The sequence below is a fragment of the Saccostrea echinata genome, unplaced genomic scaffold, assembly GCF_033153115.1.
Source record: "Saccostrea echinata isolate AGI-Se365-2 ecotype Australia unplaced genomic scaffold, CSIRO_AGI_Sech_v1 ptg000029l, whole genome shotgun sequence".
Lineage (NCBI taxonomy): Eukaryota > Metazoa > Mollusca > Bivalvia > Ostreida > Ostreidae > Saccostrea > Saccostrea echinata.
The window spans coordinates 360376-380890 of NW_026889778.1; the positions used below are offsets into that span (position 1 = coordinate 360376).

The following is a 20515-nucleotide window of genomic DNA, read 5'->3' on the forward strand; positions in this document are numbered from 1 at the left end:
ATATCATGTCGGGTAATTACATAAATTAGTTTGTAGAATAAACAGGTTTCTTAAAATGACCACTGCTTACTAGCACCTGTTCACGGGGTAAAAACAGACACCAGCTTTCACCAAAATTTTCCTTTACATTTTTAGTTGCTTATTTTTATGAAAAATATTTTTGCGAATGCAATGCACGCGCAAATTTGCTAAAAATTTATCTACAGTAAAAATTTCCAGATTTACGGTATCACTATTGCTTTAGAAGAAAAAAAATATCTTACACAGATAGAAAAATGTGTTTTGTGCACCCAGGAAACACTATTACAAAGTCAATCATTTTTTAAAAAAGATTTTTAAAGATTTTTCCTATATATTTCTTCGTAAAACTTTGATCTTTTGTGGCCCAGCCTATGCCAGGGTATCATGATTTGAACAAATTTGAATATACATAATGTAGTGAAGCTTTCACAAAAGTTTTGTCTAGACTGGTCCAGTGGTTCTTGAGAAAATTTTTGAAAGATGCCAGTAATATTTCACTAATTCTAAATTATCTCCCCTTAGAAGATGACATGGTCCTTCATTTGAATACCCTTCACCAAAAGATAATTTGTGGAAGTATGGTTGAAACTGGCCAGTGGTTTTTGACAAGAGACAAATTTGAAAAGTATTAGATGGACAGACAGCTAGACAGACAGATGTCATACAAAAAGTGATCAGAAAAGCCCACTTGAACTTTTTAGCTCAGATGAACTAACAAGATCTTTTTTTTTAAAATTTTTCTCACATGCTTTGTTAATTTCATGATGAAACTAGAAGTAAGCAATGTGCTCACAAAATGATACCCCCGTCCCCACTTCCAGGACAGTGTAATGGTAAAGTCCATGTTTTGCTATCAGAAAGCCCAAATATCTGTACAATCAAAATGTAAGACAGTGCACAATGGCACTATGTAATAAAGATTCTGTGATAGCCTCATTGAATTTTAATCAGTGGTAAAGGAGGAGTTTTAAATGAGAGATGGGTACCCCCAATATTATAGAAAGAATGTCAGTGTCCATGCTTTGCTATGGGTAACAGGACAGACGGGAGGACAGACAGATGGGACAGACAGACTGAGACCCCCGTCACTATATACCCCTGCTTTTCAAGTGGGAGGCATAAAAAAACAATAAGTGAAGCCATTCAAGAATGTTATCCAGAAAAGAAGGAGATGCTTGTTCCTCAATGGTTGAACATAAAACCCTACAACTCCATCAAAGCTCCCTACTGCTGCACCACCAACAGGAAATTATAAGTTTTTTTACCTTAATGTTTGACATTAATAAAAGTTTAGATTATGTAGCATTCAATCTTAACTGATACAGACACATCAACAAAAGCTGAGATTTGGTAAAAGCCTTTAATCTGCCTGTGTATGTGTGGGGTAGGGTGGGGTGGGGTGGGGGATAAAGTCCCCTGAATTTCTTCTCACTTACCATCACGGGCAGGTCAAACTGAGAAGAGGAAATGTCATCCAGACTCAGATCCTGGTAATAAAGAACTAACATCAACACCACAGACATTTACTGACAGTCTTTCTCTATGTTCAATCATCATTTCAATAACACATTTGTATCTTATCTGCTTTAAAAGTTTATTGAAAAATGTTCAGGGAAAAGTTTTTCACTTTTCAATTTAAATGCATGTTTTAAAATACTGATATAAACTTTAATAACCTAATAGATAACAGTTTATAAAAGAATAAGAAAAAATTTAAATAATATAAATGTAATAATTACAGGCAGGATGCAAGCAAGCATTATGGGTAATGCAACTGAATATGCTGACTACTAGAGTGTTGTAACACTACTCCCTCCCCTTTCCCCCTTTAATTCTTAAATATGGTACAGCCAATGTAAAAGCACCTGAGAAAAAATTCACAATGAACATTACAAAGTTTTAAAACAAGAGGTCCAAGGGTCTTGAATCGCTCTTCTTATCTAAGCCTCTTAATATCCTTAATATTTAGATAAAACCTTGAAATTCAACAAGAGGCCCATGGGCCACAGCGCTCACCTGAGTAACTTTGGCCTTGCTGTTTTTCACCCGATTTCTCCCCCCCCCCCCCCCCCCCCCCCGTAGTACTTATTGTGGCCCCTATATATTTCAATGTAAAACTTGGATTCCCTATTGTGGCCCCGCCCTACCCCCGGGGGTCATGATCTGAACAATTTAGAATCTACATAACCCCAGCATGCTTCCAAGTAAGTTTCAGCTTTTCTGGCCCAGTGGTTCTTGAGAAGAAGATTTTAAAAGATTTTTCCTATATATTTCAATGTAAAACTTGGATTCCCTATTAAGGCCCCGCCCTACCCCCGGGGGTCATGATTTGAACAATTTAGAATCTACACTACCCCAGCATGCTTCCACATAAGTTTCAGCTTTTCTGGCCCAGTGGTTCTTGAGAAGAATATTTTAAAAGATTTTTCCTATATATTTCAATGTAAAACTTGGATTCCCTATTGTGGCCCCGCCCTACCCCCGGGGGTCATGATTTGAACAATTTAGAATCTACACTACCCCAGCATGCTTCCACATAAGTTTCAGCTTTTCAGGTCCAGTGGTTCTTGAGAAGAAGATTTTTAAAGATTTTTCCTATATATTTCAATGTAAAACTTGGATTTTCTATTGTGGCCCTGCCCTACCCCCGGGGGTCATGATTTGAATAATTTAGAATCTACACTACCCCAGCATGCTTCCACATAAGTTTCAGCTTTTCAGGCCCAGTTGTTCTTGAGGAGAAGATTTTTAAAGATTTTTCCTAGATATTTCAATGTAAAACTTGGATTCCCTATTATGGCCCCGCCCTACCCCTGGGGGTCATGATTTGAACAATTTAGAATCTACACTACCCCAGGATGCTTCCATATAAGTTTCAGCTTTACTGGCCCTGTGGTTCTTGAGAAGATTTTTTAATGACCCCACCCTATTTTTGTCTTCTCTTGATTATCTCCCCTTGTGAGGGGACTTGGCCCTTCATTTTAACAATTTAAATTCCCCTTCACCCAAGGATGCTTTGTACCAAGTTTGGTCAAAATTGGCCCAGTGGTTCTTGAGAAGAAGTCAAAAATGTGAAAAGTTTACAGACGGACGGACAGACAGACAGACAGACGGACAGACGGACGGACGGACGACGGACAAAATGTGATCAGAAAAGCTCACTTGAGCCTTCGGCTCAGGTGAGCTAAAAAGCAGGTTAATGTGACCTACTTTTTGACTCTGTGAACCAAAATGAATCAACTGACATTTGATGATTCTAAGCTTATTATTTTTAATAAATAGATATAGTCTTGAAATTCCAAAAGTAGGACACCATGACCTACTGTTTAGTTGAATCACTCTGAGGTATGCACCAACTGACAAAGTTTGATGATTTTAAGCCAATTAGTATCTGAAATATTAAAATATATACATGGAATTCCAAAAGTTGGTCACCATGACCTACTTTTTAGCTGACACATTCCGAGGAACCAAGATGTATCAACTGACAAAGTTTGATGATTTTAAGCCTATTATCATCCAAAATATTTAGATATAGCCATAAAATTCAAGAAGTAGGTCATTGTGACCTACTTTTTGGTTGACACACTCTGAAGACCCAAGATGCATCAACTAAAAAAACTTTGATGATTCTAAGCCACTTAATATCCAAATATTTAGATATAGCCATGAAATTCCAAAAGTAGGTCAGGAAGAACTACTTCTTGATTGTCACACTTCAAGAACACAAGATGCATCAACTGACAAAGTTCGGTGACTCCAAGTCTCTTTTAATCCAAAATATTTAGATATGGTCAGGGTGACCTACTTTTTAGTTAATATACTTCGAGGACCCAAAATGCATCAACTGACAAAGTTTGATAATTCTAGGCCTCTAACTATTTGAAATATTCAGATACAACCTTCAAATTCCAAAAGTAGGTCATGGTGACCTACTTATTAGTTGACACACTCCAAGGACTCAACATGCATCAACTGACAAAGTTTGATGATTCTAGGCCAATTAGTATCTGAAATACTTTAATATACCAATAAAATTCCCAAAGTAGGTCATAGTGACCTACTTTTTGATTGACACACTCGGAGGACTCAAGATGATTCAACTGACAAAGTTTGATTCCTAGGCTTCATAGTGTCAAAAATATGCCTCTTGAACAATTTGAAAATGAATATGTGTGAAAAGCAAAAAGTAGGTTATTATGACCTACTTTCTGACAAATATGTTTCAAGGCTGCAAGTTGCATCAACTTACAAAATTTGATGATTCTAAACCTCTCAGTATCTGAAATAATGGCCTTAAATATTTTGAAAATGATTAGTCATAAAATTCAAAAAGTAGGTCATAGTGACCTACTTTTTGGTTGAAACACTTCAAAGGTTCATGATGAATTTACAGTGGGACTTATGAGGTTTTATACATCATACATGTATATCATATACTGATCTAAACAAATGGCACACTTTTTTGTTAAGACCAAAAGTCTTTTGTTTCTTTTAAGTTTCTTTTGAAAAAAATAGTCTTATTTAATAAACTTGTCTGTTTCTTAATTATACTGAATACAAAACAAACCTGTACTGTTACAGCAGTTTACAGAAGAAAAAAAAGAAAGAAATTGACCATATTAAGTGCATTTATCCTAGAACTTTTTTCCCACGTTATTTAATTTCTACAATTTATTCTGTCATAAATAAATCTCAAGATAATTGTTTATCTCATCACTGAGAAAATTGTTTAAATTTGGGAATTAAGTCTGAACATGCCATCAGCAATTGTTTTAAACTGGTACAAATTCAAATCCATTCCATGAAAATACAAAACACACCAAGCACATTGACTAACTCTGTGTCACTCTGATGTGATGAAATGTACAACACAATTTAATACAACATCTATAATCAAGTCCTATATTAAATGTAAAAGGGTTACAACATCCATAGTCAACCAATATCATTCCTACATCAAAACAGCAACACATCAAAGATGCATGATATTAGTCATTACATGCCAGCAATAAAAGGTACAAGGTCTACATCTCCACACCGGACATTACTACTTCATATGATAGAAATGTCCCTTTGTAGCAACATTTCATACAACACACAAACTCATAACTCTGTCACAAAAGGGGGGCATAATGAGGAATCTATTTCCTCAAACTGTCTGCAAAGAATACACACAAGCACAGCAGAAATAATAATGTATTAGGTTTATTACAACAACAAATCTGGGTACACATATAGAATCCACTGTCCTCAAGTTCTCAGTCATTCCAACAAGAAATCATCACAGTCCTCCCAGACATATCTGGTTTAGGACCTTTACAATACATTTACAATACATTATTGGTCTTTTTTAAAACTATAATTTCTTGGTGGGAATGCTAAATCTTGTCAGGAACAGTAACTCTGTCAGTCTTACCTTGTCAGGAACAGTAACTCTGCCAGTCTTACCTTGTTTCCTTCGAGTCGATCCAGTTCTCTCTTTCTGTCCATCATCACCTTCTGTAGAATCACAGCATGCTAAAAATAGAAACATGATAATACTTCTTTAGTATCATAGCATGCTAAAAATAGAAACATAATATTCTGTAGAATCACAGCATGCTAAAAATAAAAACAAGAGGCCCAAGGGCCTAGAATCGCTCTTCTGATAAACTGTACAACCTATCACTTCTATTTGAAGCCTCTAAGTATCCTGTATATTTAGATAAACTCTTGAAATTCCAATTCACATTCTGAGAACCCAAGATGATTCTAAGCCATCTAGTACCCGAGAGCTGGTCAGGTGACCTACTTATCACTTGTCATTCTCTTAGGACCCATCAACTAAGTATGATGATTCTAAGCCAAATATTACCTAAATATTAAAATTATAACCATAAAATTTTATAAGTAGGTCAAAGTGACCTACTTTTCAGTTGTTGTACTCCAAGGACCCAAGATGCATCAACTAACAAAGTTTGATGATTCTAAGCCAATTAGTACCCAAAATATTTAATTGAAGCCATAAATTTTCAAAAGTAGGTCACGGTGACCTACTTTTCAGTTGTTGTACTCCAAGGACCCAAGATGCATCAACTGACAAGATTTGATGATTCTAAGCCAATTAGTACCCAAAATATTTAATTAAAGCCATAAATTTTCAAAAGTAGGTCAAGGTGACCTACTTTTCAGTCAACCTACTCCAAGGACCCAAGATGCATTAACTGACAAATTTTGATGATTCTAAGCCAAATGGTTCCTGAAAATATTAAATACAGCCATAAAATTTCAAAAGTAGGTCACCTCAAGAATTATACCTACTTTTCAGTTGTCGTACTCCAAGGACCCAAGATGCATCAACTGACAAAGTTTGATGATTCTAAGCCAATACGTACTTGAAATATTTAATTAAAGCGATAAATTTTCAAAAGTAGGTCACGGTGACCTACTTTTCAGTCGACCTACTCCGAAGACCCAAGATGCATCAACTGACAAAGTTTGATGATTCTAAGCCAATTAGTACTTGAAATATTTTATTAAAGCCGTAAATTTTCAAAAGTAGGTCACGGTGACCTACTTTTCAGTCGACCTACTCCGAAGACCCACGATGCATCAACTGACAAAGTTTGATGATTCTAAGGAAATTAGTACCTGAAATATTTAATTAAAGCGATAAATTTTCAAAAGTAGGTCACGGTGACCTACTTTTCAGTCGACCTACTCCAAAGACCCAAGATGCATCAACTGACAAAGTTTGATGATTCTAAGCCAATTAGTACCTGAAATATTCAATTAAAGCCATAAATTTTTTTAAAGTAGGTCATGGTGACCTACTTTTCAGTTGACGTTTTTCGAGGACCCAAGATGCATCAACTTACAAAGTTCTATTATCATAGACTTTAAAATGTCCAAATTATGCCTCTAAAACGCTTTGAAATCGAATGCCTGTAAAGGTCAAAAAGTAGGTCACTGTGACCTACTTTTTAATAAATATGTTTTATGGCCCCAAGATGCATCATCTTACAAGATTTAATGATTCTAAACCTCTCGGTATTCGAATTAATGACCTTAATTGTTTTGAAAAAGATTAGCCATAAAATTCAGAAAGTAGGTCAAGGTGACCTACTTTTTAGTTGACGTACTTTGAGGACCCAAGATGCATCAACTGACAAAGTTTGATGATCATAGGCCTTAAATTGTTCAAAATATGCCTCTAAATCATTTTGAAAAAGAATGGCCTCAAAATTTAAAAAGTAGGTCACCGTGACCTACTTTTGAGTCAACATGATATGAGGTCCTTAGATGCATCAACTGACAAGATTTGATGATCCTAGTCCTTATAGTAAGCAAAATATCAACATTTTAATAAAATGTAATTTTTGGTCAACTTTGAAGTGACCTTGAGACCATGCCCTTTGCCCCAGGGTATATCCCCATGCAAATTTTAATCTAGAACATATCCTCATCCTTTTGTGTAAGTTTGGTGATAATCTGCCCAGTGGTTCTTGAGAAGAAGATTTTTTAGCAACCAGTACTTTTGTTTCTATTTTCCTAATTATCTCTCCTTGTTTAAGGGTCAAAACCCTAGTTTTAGTAAACAAGAGGCCCAAGGGCCTTAACGGTCCCGTGAGTATGATACAACAATTTAAAGGATGCAGAGAGTATAAAATGAACTGAAAGGTGAAGCTTTGTTGCCCAAAAGCAAGAAAAATAGAGTGATCATGATCAACAAAATAATTGGTCTTAATATTCATTAACAGTTCATAAATTAGGTTCTAATCTGTTCCCCATTTATCACTATCACCATACAGTATATTAACAAATTATCAATGCTTCTGTACTATTTTAATTCTTTGTTGAAATCTCTTACATTGGCCTCTCTTGGTCTTTGATGAACATTTAATAAGATAAGTTATTTTTGTCTCATTTTTATTTATCTACTACTTACAAGTCTAGTATCTGATCATTAAAACTATGAAAGTACTTTTTGTATTATACAATAAAAGTTTTTGCATAATTCTCTTATTCTATTTACCTTTCAAGTACATTATTTACAGTGATAAATTATCAAAAGTAAATGGCAAAGGGGAATAACTCCTCTCAGTAGAATACAAACTAATAGAGCCCTGGCCAGGACCAGAACACTTGACCAAATGGTCCAGATGTTCAAAAATCTGGTAAAAATTCCCTTCCTTATAAAAACTTTTACTCTGTTTGCCTCAGATATGCCCAGGTGCGGAAAAGATTTTTAAATAAACAATGCATTTTTACTACAGATTCACTATATTATCAATAGAGCCCCCCCCCCCCCCCCCCCCGAAACACCAGAGCTTCTGACCCTGGGACCATACGTTTGCTCATCATAACTAATCACTTTGTTTATCTGCTTAACACTAAGGAGCAAAACAGGATTATTTAATAGAATTAATGCATTTTCACTAAATTATCAAGAGCCCCACCCTCACACCAGCACATCTGACCCAGGGGTCATGAAATTCACTACTCTGGAAGAAGCACGCTTGCTTATCATAACTATACACTTAGCCTCTTTGCTTTTTTAACCAGAAGAAGAAAAGAATATTTTCAAAGAAATTTTGCTTTTTCACTTTATAATCAATAGAAGCCCCCCCCCCCCCAACCCTTAAACCTGGGGTCATAAAATTCACAATTTTGGAAGAGGCACTCTTGTTCATCATAACTATGTACTTAGTTAGCCCCGCCCTAGCACCAGAACTCCTGTCCCCGGGGCCATGAATTTCACAATTTTGGAAGAGGCATCCTTGCTTATCATAACAATGTACTTAGTTTGTTTAAATAATACCCAGGTGCAGAGAAAAAGATTTTTAAAGAATTAAAACATTTTCATTTTATAATCAATAGAGCCCCACCCTAACACCAGAACCCCTGATCCAGGGGCCACGAATTTCACAATTTTGAAAGATGCATCCTTGATTATCATAACTATGTATTTCATGTGTTTCAATAATACCCAGGAGTAGAGAAAAAGATTTTCAAAGAATTAATGCATTTTCATTATATAATCAATAGAGCCCCACCCTAGCACCAGAACCCCTGATCCAGGGGCCAAGAAATTCACAATTTTGAAAGAGGCACTCTTGCTCATCATAACTATATACTTAGTTACTGAATTTAATACCCAGGAGCAGAGAAGAAGATTTTCAAAGAATTAATGCATTTTCACTATATAATCAATAGAGTCCCATCCTAACACTAGAACTCCTGACCCTGGGGCCATGAAATTCACAATTTTGGAAGAGGCACTCTTGCTCATCCTTACTATGTACTTAGTAAGTTTATTAAATACCCAGGAGCAGAGAAGAAGATTTTCAATGAATAAATGCATTTTCACTATATAATCAATAGAGCCCCGCCCTAACACCAGAACCCCTGACCCTGGGGCCATGAATTTCACAATTTTTGGAAGAGGCACTCTTACTCATCATAACTATATACTAAGTTAGTTTATTTAATACCCAGGAGCAGAGAAGAAGATTTTCAAAGAATTAATGCATTTTCACTATATAATCAATAGAGCCCCGCCCGAACACCAGAACCCCTGCCCCTGGGGCTATGAATTTCACAACTTTGGAAGAGTCACTCTTACTCATCATAACTATATACTTAGTTAGTTCATTTAGTACCCAGGAGCAGAGAAGAAGATTTTCAAAGAAATAATGCATTTTCACTATATGATCTATATAGCCCCGCCCTAGCACCAGAACCCCTGACCCTGGGGTCATGAATTTCACAAATTTGGTAGAGGACTCAATGCTTATTACAATGATGCCAACAGTTTGACTGCTTGATGTCCAGGAGTAAAGAAGAAGATTTTTAAAGATTGCATTAATTTTGGTGGTTTTAGCCCCACCCCTCAGGCCCCAGGGGGGCAGGGACCATGAAATTCACAATTTTTGTTCCCCTTCACCCATAGATGCTATATGCCAAATTTAGTTGAAATTGGTTGAGCGGTTTCAGAGAAGAAGCTAAAAATGTTCAAATGTTAACGCACATCGCACGACGCACGCCGACAGACAAAAACGGATAGCAATAGGTCACCTGAGTGACTCAGGTGACCTAAAAAGGGAGCCCTTGGGCCAAGGATACCCTGTGACAAATTTGACAATAATTGGCCAAGGGGTTCTTGAGATATGGCCCATATTCTAACAAGAGGCCCAAGGTCCTTAACGGTCACCTGAGTATAATACAACAATTTAGAAGTTTAATACACTGACAGATGACGCTTTGTTGCCCTAAAGCAAGAGAAGTAGGAAGATCAGGATCAACAAAATAATTAGTCTAGTATTCAGTATCAACTCATAACTTAAGTTCTAATCTGTCCCCCACTTAATATTATCACCATGCAGACTATTAACAAACTATTAGTGCTTCTGTACTATTTTTAAACCCATATTAAGGAGGTTGGATCCTGCCATCAAAAGTAATGAGAATTTTTTATCAAGTATATTTTTAGAATTTATACACATAGCTTTATTAAAAATCAAAACAAAAAATGGGGGTCAATGCGCTTCTTTTGGCGCTACAGAGCATTTAGTTTGACCTTTTTGCACTGTAAATACGTCTTACACATAAATCAATTTTTAAAGTTTTTCCTTCAATATTTTTTGTTCAAATAAATTATGGTGAACAAACACAGTCTTATTTCATCTTAAATAGACACATTAAAATTTGTAACAACGAAGAAATTTTTGAATTACTCCGCATGTTCAATTATTTGACCTTTTTGCACTCAAACATTTTCATTTTTCTGGTATTAAAATTTAACAAGCAAAAAAAATCATTTGAAAGTAATGACATTTTACTGAATTTAAGAAGAATGATTAAAAGTATCGTATATATTCAGAAAAGAAAATTAAAAGTGGAGGTCTGTGATGTTAATTTTTAGATATTACTAAAATAGTGCTAATTTTAAGCTTAAATTAGGGCTATTTTTTTCTTCATTTCCACAATATATTTGCTATATTTATCAAATATGATGATAGAATTCATGACAGTTTTTTAAATAGATAATTTAGGACCAGTATAAAACAGTTCACTGCACAAAAGAACTATGTGTGCAGACTACATGTAAAAATAGGAATCCAAACTTAACATACTTTTAATTCTTCGAAAGAGAAAAAATGATCATTTTCTTCTAAAAAACCTTCCGCCACAAAATATAGTTCCTCACTTAATGCTTTTGGTATGGAATTTAATCATGGAGTTTTAACTGAATATAGTTAAATTGGCATTGTAGAATCCAAATTTATTGTAAGAATTAAAACATTATGCAGAATTTTTGAAATATAGGTTAAGATAAGAATCTGCTCAAAAGCTCAGGAGCGAACCTCGTTAAGACCTCTAGCATTGACCTCTCTTATGGTCTTTGAAGAACTTTTAATAAGATAAGTTATTTTTGTCTCATTTTATTTATCTATTACTTACAGGTCTGCCTGATTATTAAAACTAAGAAAGTACTTTTTGAATTATACGATAAACATTCTTGCATAATTATCTTATTCTATTAGTCTTTCAAATACATTATTTACAGTGATTAATTATCAAAGGTGAATGAAAAAGGGGAATAACTTCTCTCTGTAGAATACAAATTAATAGAGCCCTGTCCAGGACCAGAATGCTTAGACAAATTGTCCAGATGTTCAAAAATCTGGTAGAAATACGCTTACTTATATCATTTAAACTTTTACTCAGTTTGCTTTCGATATGCCCAGAAGCAGAGAAGAATTTCACAGGTACAATGCATTTTCACTACAGATTCAACAAAGCCTTACCCTAACACCAGAACCCAAGACCAAAGGTCAAGAAATTTACAAATTTGGAAGAGTTACCCTCATCATCATAACTATGGACTTCAAAGAATTAACACTTTTCCACTATATTATCAAAAGCCCCCCCCCCCCCCCTTCCTCGTTATACCAGAACCCCTGAACATAGGACCACAAGATTTAAAAATTCTGTTCGAAGCTCCCATCTTCATCATAGCTAAGCAATTTATTTATCAGCTCAACACTAAGGAGCAGGCAGGATTAGTTAATGATTAATTAATAGAATTAATGCATTTTCACTATATAATCAATAGATCCCCCTCCCCCCCCCCCCTCAAGAACCCCAAAAACTGAGGCCATGTATTTAAAAATTTTGGAAGAGGCATCCTTGCCTATCATAATCATGCACTTAGTTTGTTTAAATAATCTCCAGTAGCAAAGAAGAAGATTTTCATAGAGTCAATGCATTTTCACTATATAATCAATAGAGCCCCACCCTAACACCGGAACCCCTGACCCTGGGGCCATGAAATTCACAATTTTTAAAAAGGCATCCTTATGCATCATAACCATGCACTTAGTTTGTTTAAATAATCTCCAGTAGCAGAGAAGAAGATTTTCAAAGAATCAATGCATTTTCACTATATAATCAATAGAGCCCTGCCCTAACACCAGAACCCCTGACCCAGGGGCCATGGCTTTCACAATTCTGGAAGGGGCCCACCTCCTCATCATAACTATGTACTTAGTTTATCACCTTAATGCCCAGGAGCAGAGGAGAAGATTTTCAAAGAATTAATGCATTTTCACTATATAGTGGATAGAGCCCCGCCCTAACACCAAAACCCTGACCCTGGGGCCATGAATTTCACAATTTTGGAAGAGTCACTCTTACTCATCCTTACTATGTACTTAGTTAGTTTATTAAATACCCAGGAGCAGAGAAGAAGATTTTCAAAGAATAAATGCAATTTCACTATAACTGTTTCCATTAAGAAAGAGGATTTTCTATTCCTGTCCTCTTTTTTTAGATTTAAAATGAAAAATGAAGACAGTGCAATTTCAGAAATCGACGATTTTTTTATTCATTTTCCTGATTGAATAGATTAAGAATTGGTGAGAACACCAATTTTTATGTTAAAACAGATCAATAATGTATCGGTATTCTATATAAACAGTCAAAGGATTGGTGAATCCACCAATTTGAATTATCAAATATCTTCAAATAAAGATTGATCTTGGTGGTTCCACCAAGAAAACAAGAGTGAGTTTGACCATTCTACAATCCATTCAAAGAATTGATGAACTTGACAACAAAACAACTAAAATATGTTCATGAGAACTTGGTGATTCCACCAAAATTACAAATAGACAATTTGGCTTAAATTTATAAAAGCGATCTGGTAAAATACTTATATTACTTTTAATAATGATGATACTTTGGTGAATCCACCAGTTTTAAGACACTGAAACAACCCATTGAAAGAAAATGAGTGGTGAAGCCACCAAAAAAAAAAAAAAAAAAAAAAAACTAAAATTGTCCTTAATACAGAGTCGGTGGACTCACCAAAATGCAAAAATTCAACTAACAAGACATTCATACTTTCTCTTATAAATACTTGATGGATCCATCAAAAATACAAACAGGAATACACAAGAATACTTGAATGATATACTGTAAACATTACGCGTGTATTTATCAGTAGTGGGGAGTTTGGTGGATCCACCAAAAGCATTAAAATCAAAAGGCATTCATAAGTTTCCTTTACAATGACTTAGTGACACTTCCTTAATATGTTTATATACACAAGGGCAATAGCTGGTGGATCCACCAGAAAAGTCAAAAATCTATAAGTAACCCAAAGTTCGACTAAATTGACCTTAAATACAGAGAGGAGTTTGGTGGACTCGCCAAACTGTAAAAAAAAAATCGAATAAGAAAGCATTCTCAATTTCACTTACAAATACTTGGTGGATCCACCAAAATACAAACGGGAATACACAAGGATAGCTGAATGATATACTGTCAAAATTGCCTTTGTATTTATTAAAAGTGGGGGGCGGGGTGGTTGGGGGATCCACCAAAAGCATTAAAATCAAAAAGCATTCGTAGTTTTCCTTTACAAATGACTAAGTTCCTTTCTATGCATTAGGACAAAAAACTGGTGGATTCACCAGAAAAGTCAAAAATCTACATCTTTACTTTATGTTGATACATTCGGAATTCAACAATAAGTGGACCTATCAACACATGATCAAAATAAATATGAAATACAATGTCAAAGTTCAAAAACAAATGTGCATTCTCCAATTAAGGCACAATATTATATAAACAATACATAAAAATAACCCTCCATATGCCTCCATATACTGTTTTATCTGCACGCTAATAAATAGCTGAATGAAACACTTCTTTAATTCATGTTTTATAAACGAAAAAATACTTTGTTTCTTAAACTTCCCTTGCTATTTGAAAATTTTCCGTGCCTGCACCTACTGCACGTCCTGTAGTGGGATGCGAACCCACGACGTATGGATTAACACTTAGCTGCGTGATACTCGAGTAAACGCTCTTACCATTTCGTTATAGGAGCCTCAAAAATTATCTTGAGCTAAACATTTCAATTCATACACTCCTCTGATGAAATCTGTGGGTGAAGCAATCAAAATACAATAACTTAGTATTCTCATATAAATATATTGAAAACGTAAGAAATTAATACTGCACATGTAAAAGGTCAATGAGCTGTGAGGATCATCACCAATTTAAATAATGAATACCGCACACACTTTACGAATAAAAAAAAAATGGACCATGTTTTAGTCTCCTATAGATTATGAAGTCATTCCAAATAGAAGTAAAATTATACAAGCTCAACACAATCACAATATGCAAGAGTAGAAATTATGCATTTTTGTCTTTGCTATCCCTACGATTGATGGAAATACATTTGTATCCCTTTTCACAACTTTGACATGCTTTGCGAGAGTCAAGGTCCAAATTACTGACTGTTCCAAATTCTGTTTGCGAGGTGGGTTTCCTTGTTCCAGTTCGTAGGTAACATTGTGATAAAATCCTGGTGGTTGGGCCTTGATCTGTATCATTTGACATCTGATATGAATTTTCATTTACTCGTTTTTAGCAATCCTTCCACTATGAACTGTTGTGTACTTCCCCTGATGTTTCTTGAATAAAAGGACCACTATTGTTAACCATTTTACGTTAAACCCGTCATCAGAATGTTATTATACCGATGATTTCCTGTTTAATACTGTTCTCTTGTCTCTTTATAAATTATCTTTTAGACATCTATGTGTTTTCTGTTTTTACTCCTTAGACATTTTGGTGGCTGCGGTCCTGCTGGGTTGTTTACCTCCATCTTATGCCCTATGATAGAAGTACATGAACAAAGTCTATGAATGGTGCACAAAATTCAAATGATTCTTATTTTCTGTTTTTTTTTTTTATATTCTGTAGAATTTCAAATTTTGAACAAGTAATTAAATTCATTTCCAGTAAACAGAATTTAAAAAAGAGTCCCATAGGCCACATCGCTGAAATCAATTAAGTATTGAAAAGTTTAAATACAAAAATTGTCCCGACATTTGATCTCCAGTGCATTGCCCTACACCAGGCAGATGATTTGAACACATTTGTATCTACACCACCTGAGGATGCTTCTCAATAAATTTTACTTATTATACATTACATATACATAAATTAACGCATTCAAATCGTACATGTGTGCTTGTTGTGGGAGAGAGGGCTACAAAATTATCTTGACAAAATGACTCTGCTTGAGAACAAAGTTTTCACAATTTTGTTATTTGATTTATTTTGTTCTTTTTAATATGAGAACATTAACATGACTACGAAAAATTCTTATATAGGCCTGACTGCACCAGGTTTGTTCTCTGCTTTCAAAAATTGAGTTCTGGATTTTAATGTTCTGAAATTTGGGTTATTTGATTTTCACTTTCGAGGAACAAATTGATTTACAATAAATCATCAATTATTTCAATAGAATCTAAGCCAAATTTTATAGTTGGATGAGAATCACTAGCTAGAATTTTATCTTTAATTTTAGCAATTATAGATTTAACAACAGTAGGCTTTGACTCTCAGTACTCATGATCTAAAGTAAACGTACTTTGTTTTTTTCTTCACAATGCATGAAAATTAAAAAAAAATCCAACCCCATTCCCTATAGCCCCAATTAAACAAATAAATACTAGTATATCCTGAATTCTTTGTTTTCTTTGAAAACGTTTTTTTTTTTCTTTCACATTAGAACCCGGAAATCTTTGTGCTTGATATAAAATATACAGACATTTCTCTGGACAATGTTGTTTGTTTTAATCATTTTATGAGTGTGTTTGTCACATGTATCGATGTGTTAATTCAAAAAATTATACAGAAAGTTTTTTTATGATTCAAAAGTATTCGAATATTTAAAAATCAAATGGGCTAACTAAAGGACGCACGTATTAACATGATAATTGTGTGTACCAACACTATAGTAGATTGAACACACAAATAAAAAAGGAAAGTATATGTAGACCTTCATCAAATTATAAACCCATTTTGTTTACAAAAATTTCACTTGTCCCATTTTATTTATCCTGATATTTTTTAAATGTTCTTTACTTCTTTATCAACAAAATATCCAACAAGATAGACACACATTCTTCATATTACATTTCTGAGTTTCAAAATAAATGCGACTTACCATTATAACGTCAACAAATTCCATTAAAAAAAACCAATCAAATTTAAAGCCATTTGTAAAATTCAACAGTATATCAAGTCATTTTTTCTCAAAGTATCGCTCATCTTATTCCATTTAACTGAATTGTCTATAAATGGGTGGATTTAGACAGACTGTGTCTGATAGCCCTTAGCAACCTACATGTACCCAAATATGTCAAGCTTAAAGACGGATGATACAAACTTTTATCAAATATTTTAATTCATGATATGATTAAGATTAAATATTAACCGCATTGAATTTTATTTTTTTTTTCAAAGTTTCAAAATAATTTAATTTAAAACGACAGAAATTTGTTTAGAAAAATAAGGATGGTTGCAGAAAATGGAATTTTGGACATCGTTGAAATTTTACAATTTCTTAATTATAGCAATTTTTTTTTCAAATCATTAACAGCAAAAATATGTCGACGTCATAAATATATACCAATTTTTTTGTATCATTTCTGTCTTTACGACAAGCAAATATTGAAAAATGAAGATTATGAAGAAATAGACAGATACGGTGTTCAAAACATTTTTTTTCTAGGACAGTTTAACATTCAAATTAAAATTCGCTATAAAATGTCACTAAAAATAAGACCAATTAATTTAATGAAATAATTTTATCTATGTTTCCTCCTGTGCACATTTTTCCACTGGGGTCTTAATTAACAATGACGAGTACCACGACATTTAAAAAGAAGAAAAAATAACTAGTACTTTTAGTTAAAAAAAATACAGCAATAACTCTTTACTCTGTGCTAGAAAGAGGACAGATACCTACCAACAGGTAAAACTTCTGACTGGAACTTTGGTGAAGATAAATGCTGTTTTTCTTCGTCAACGTCTCATTTATCTCCGTACTGCTGACGTTCCGCTTCAGTTGTACATGTAGATATGGTCAAATTTGAATTTTTCAAAATACTTTTCCACTATCTTCTCTGTCAGAAGCAGCTTTTGATACTCTAAAAGACTACAGTTTTTAGAGTGCTTTAGCATGTTTAGTAAATAGTAAAATATAACGGAGAAGTTGTTTCATCTTCGAAGAATAAGCAATGTTATAGAAATCCTCAAATAAGATGGTGATGATTCAACACAGAAAACGCAGATAAATTCTAGCCAAACCACTTATATGTTGCACCACTTGAAATGTAAATCCAAGAATATAATTACATGTTCACTAAAGGATGTACGTGGTCCTTGAAATTCACCATCCTAAGTTCTTGCGTTTTCTTCTGCATTCCCATCTTTGATTTAAATAGAATATTTTCACTCCCTAAAAATAGCGCATTAAACAGCAGTACAGTAAAGTTTTACTCCTAGAAGTTTCTGTTTCAACAAATAAATTGAGTCTAGCATCTTTTAAAAGAATTACCTTTAAATTACAATTATTTCCATTCTCCTTCTGCATGGTCCAGTGGACACATAAAACGTTGTTTGTTGCTCTTGGATTTATAATTAGTAGAAAGTAAAGACAAAGCTGAACATTTGTAAGATCCGTCCTGTGTACATTTCGTACGCCTAGCCAAGTCGAGACTATCACCACTCACAGCATGTGGCCATTGCATACACAAATTTCCTGTATTGAGTTGTGTTGAACTTATTCCCACATTACCTTAGTGACTATTTCAGCTCTCTAATTCTCAATATTTACTCAATCTATATTTTATTTTCAGGGAGCAGAATAATTCAGTTTAATGCAGCGTCATTGATGTGAATTCATTTTAATGGGCTGATCTAAAGGGGGGTCTCCCCTGGAATCTGCAGAGTTACTAAATGTATATTATAAAGCAAATAAAAGTGACCTTAGACACCCCACTCCCTTAGAAACGCAGATCATCTCCCTGTTAAGTTGGTAAGAAAACTTATACATATGAAGCATAAGATTTGACCCCCCCCCCCCCTGAAATATGTTTTTCACGTATGGAAAGGAGTTCACGTTTTTTGACTTGTCAAGGAATTGTGGTGTGTTTTTTTTTGGGGGGGGGGACCTCCTTGGAAAAAAAATCCTAGATCCGCACCTGTTTTGCCTTTTTTTTTATGTATGGAAATATTCATATACTTTTGCAACAAAATTGAAACAATAAATACAATTTGATGCAATTTGAGCAAAGAACGGATTGAATAACAAGATTACAAAAAACCAAAGTCTAAACAATTCCATAAATGAATGAATGGATCTTTACCTTGGAAGTTTTTTTAATGAGATTTATTTGTTATCTAATGTCTTGGCGTCAGACATTATAGACTTAATAGGTCTTGTTGGTCAGTTAGTTCTATAGAATTATTGCGATAATCAGTAGTATGAAGATCATAAGTATTAATGACCTAAAGGAAACAGAGCATCAGACCTGATGTCAATTTTATCACATTATATATTAAAGTTACATAACATTTGGCCATTTTTGAATGCATCATTCATCATTCAGATCCGCGGCAAAACAGCAGGAATGAAACTGGTCGGGTCAGCACTTGGCGGTATAACTCTAAAAGATGTCTTTTTTGAATGCAAACTACGTTTCTTTAACTGAAGCTTTAGACTTTTGAAAGTTTTCACATAGTAGTAGTCATATCTTTCAGACCTTTGATTTATTCATGATCAAAACTATAATATTCATGTGAAAGATATGGTTGTTGATTTTTTTTGTGCTAAAATTCAAACTGAAAGATGTTAATCTACGTACTAGTTACAAGTTTATTAAAAAAAAGTATTGCATGTCAACCAAAAACAAAAAAAGTTATAATTCACATGATTTAGAAGACATATCAATATAAATAAGCTGTTTTCTGTAGTATACTAGACTAAGTATCATATATCATGATCATTTGGGGGGGGGGGGCACGGTGATCCCCCTCCCGCTCTCACGCCCGGTTTCTACGGCCACGAGAAAAGAAATTACAAGTAACTCTGTATTTAGAATAAATTAATATCTGAGTTTTATTCAATGTTGATGACAATGGAGTTAAACGTTTTCTAGACTCTCTAGATTTAATTTGATTACTCTGGATTCAAGTTTGATTCTTCGCATAATAAAGAATTTGCATTGTTTCATAGCGTTATGTGATACTTTCACATCTGCAGTATCGCTAAGACAGGATTAATGTGAACACTTACAATCGCATCAACCTTTCCAAATTGCATAACATTGATCCATTCTATCTCGAGTGAATTATTTTCCATGGTAATGTACTTCATGCCGAGCAAAACAGCAGGAATGAAGCTGGTCAGGTCAACACGTCCTGATTATCCAAAAAAGATAAATTTATGGCTCCCTGCCTTGAAAATTTCACTTTAACTTGCGTAGAAGTATTAATAGTCCTGTGCTTTCTGTCGGGAGCGATTACTCCCATGTTTCTTTTAGAAAAAAAATTCCGTCGAAAAAAATATTTTAAATAAATCAAAATTATCCTTGTTACCTGGTTTGCCAGTTTTATATAACAGGGTGTTTTCCCCTGAATGATATCAGTTTCTACCATGTTTTAAATTAATTTCATTCAACCCCCTCATTTTCTTTTGTTTTTTACCCATTTCCTTCATATTTGCTTTTAAAATGACAAATATTGACCATATATGAATATTTTTATTCAGAAAGTAAGTAGATGTAAATAAAATTAATTAAACAATTTACAACACTCCATCTTCTTCACCTTAAAAAGATACAGTCATTACAGTACAAGCCAATCAGAATTCAGCATGAATCTTGCGATAAAGTGAGTAAAAATATAGTTAAAATAAGTATACGAACAACTATGTATTCTAAATCCATATTTCATAAACGGAGCCCCTCTCCCAAAATATATCTCTTTTACAGGTCATTCACTAGCCTAATAAAATTTATAATAAAACCCATGACAACAATTAATATGTGCCAAACGTTCCTATCCGATTATATTAACATTAAAGCAGAGGTATTAAGATGTCCAACAGTTGAATTGTCAAAATAAAAAAAAAAAGTTT

At 34.1% G+C, this 20515-nt stretch overlaps 2 protein-coding genes across 2 annotated transcripts in view; one reads left to right on the forward strand and one right to left on the reverse strand.

The window, feature by feature from the left end:
• Positions 1-20515, forward strand: part of LOC133195432 (uncharacterized) — a 466395-nt gene that overhangs the window by 150869 nt on the left and 295011 nt on the right. The gene's annotated exons all lie outside the window — the stretch shown is intronic.
• Positions 1-20515, reverse strand: part of LOC133195439 (protein polybromo-1-like) — a 100214-nt gene that overhangs the window by 42575 nt on the left and 37124 nt on the right. Inside the window, exons 12-13 of the mRNA XM_061331282.1 lie at positions 5473-5541; positions 1458-1508 (exon numbers count right to left, since the gene is read on the reverse strand). Of these exons, the coding sequence (XP_061187266.1) occupies positions 1458-1508; positions 5473-5541 (120 nt within the window). The remainder of the gene's footprint in view (positions 1-1457; positions 1509-5472; positions 5542-20515) is intronic.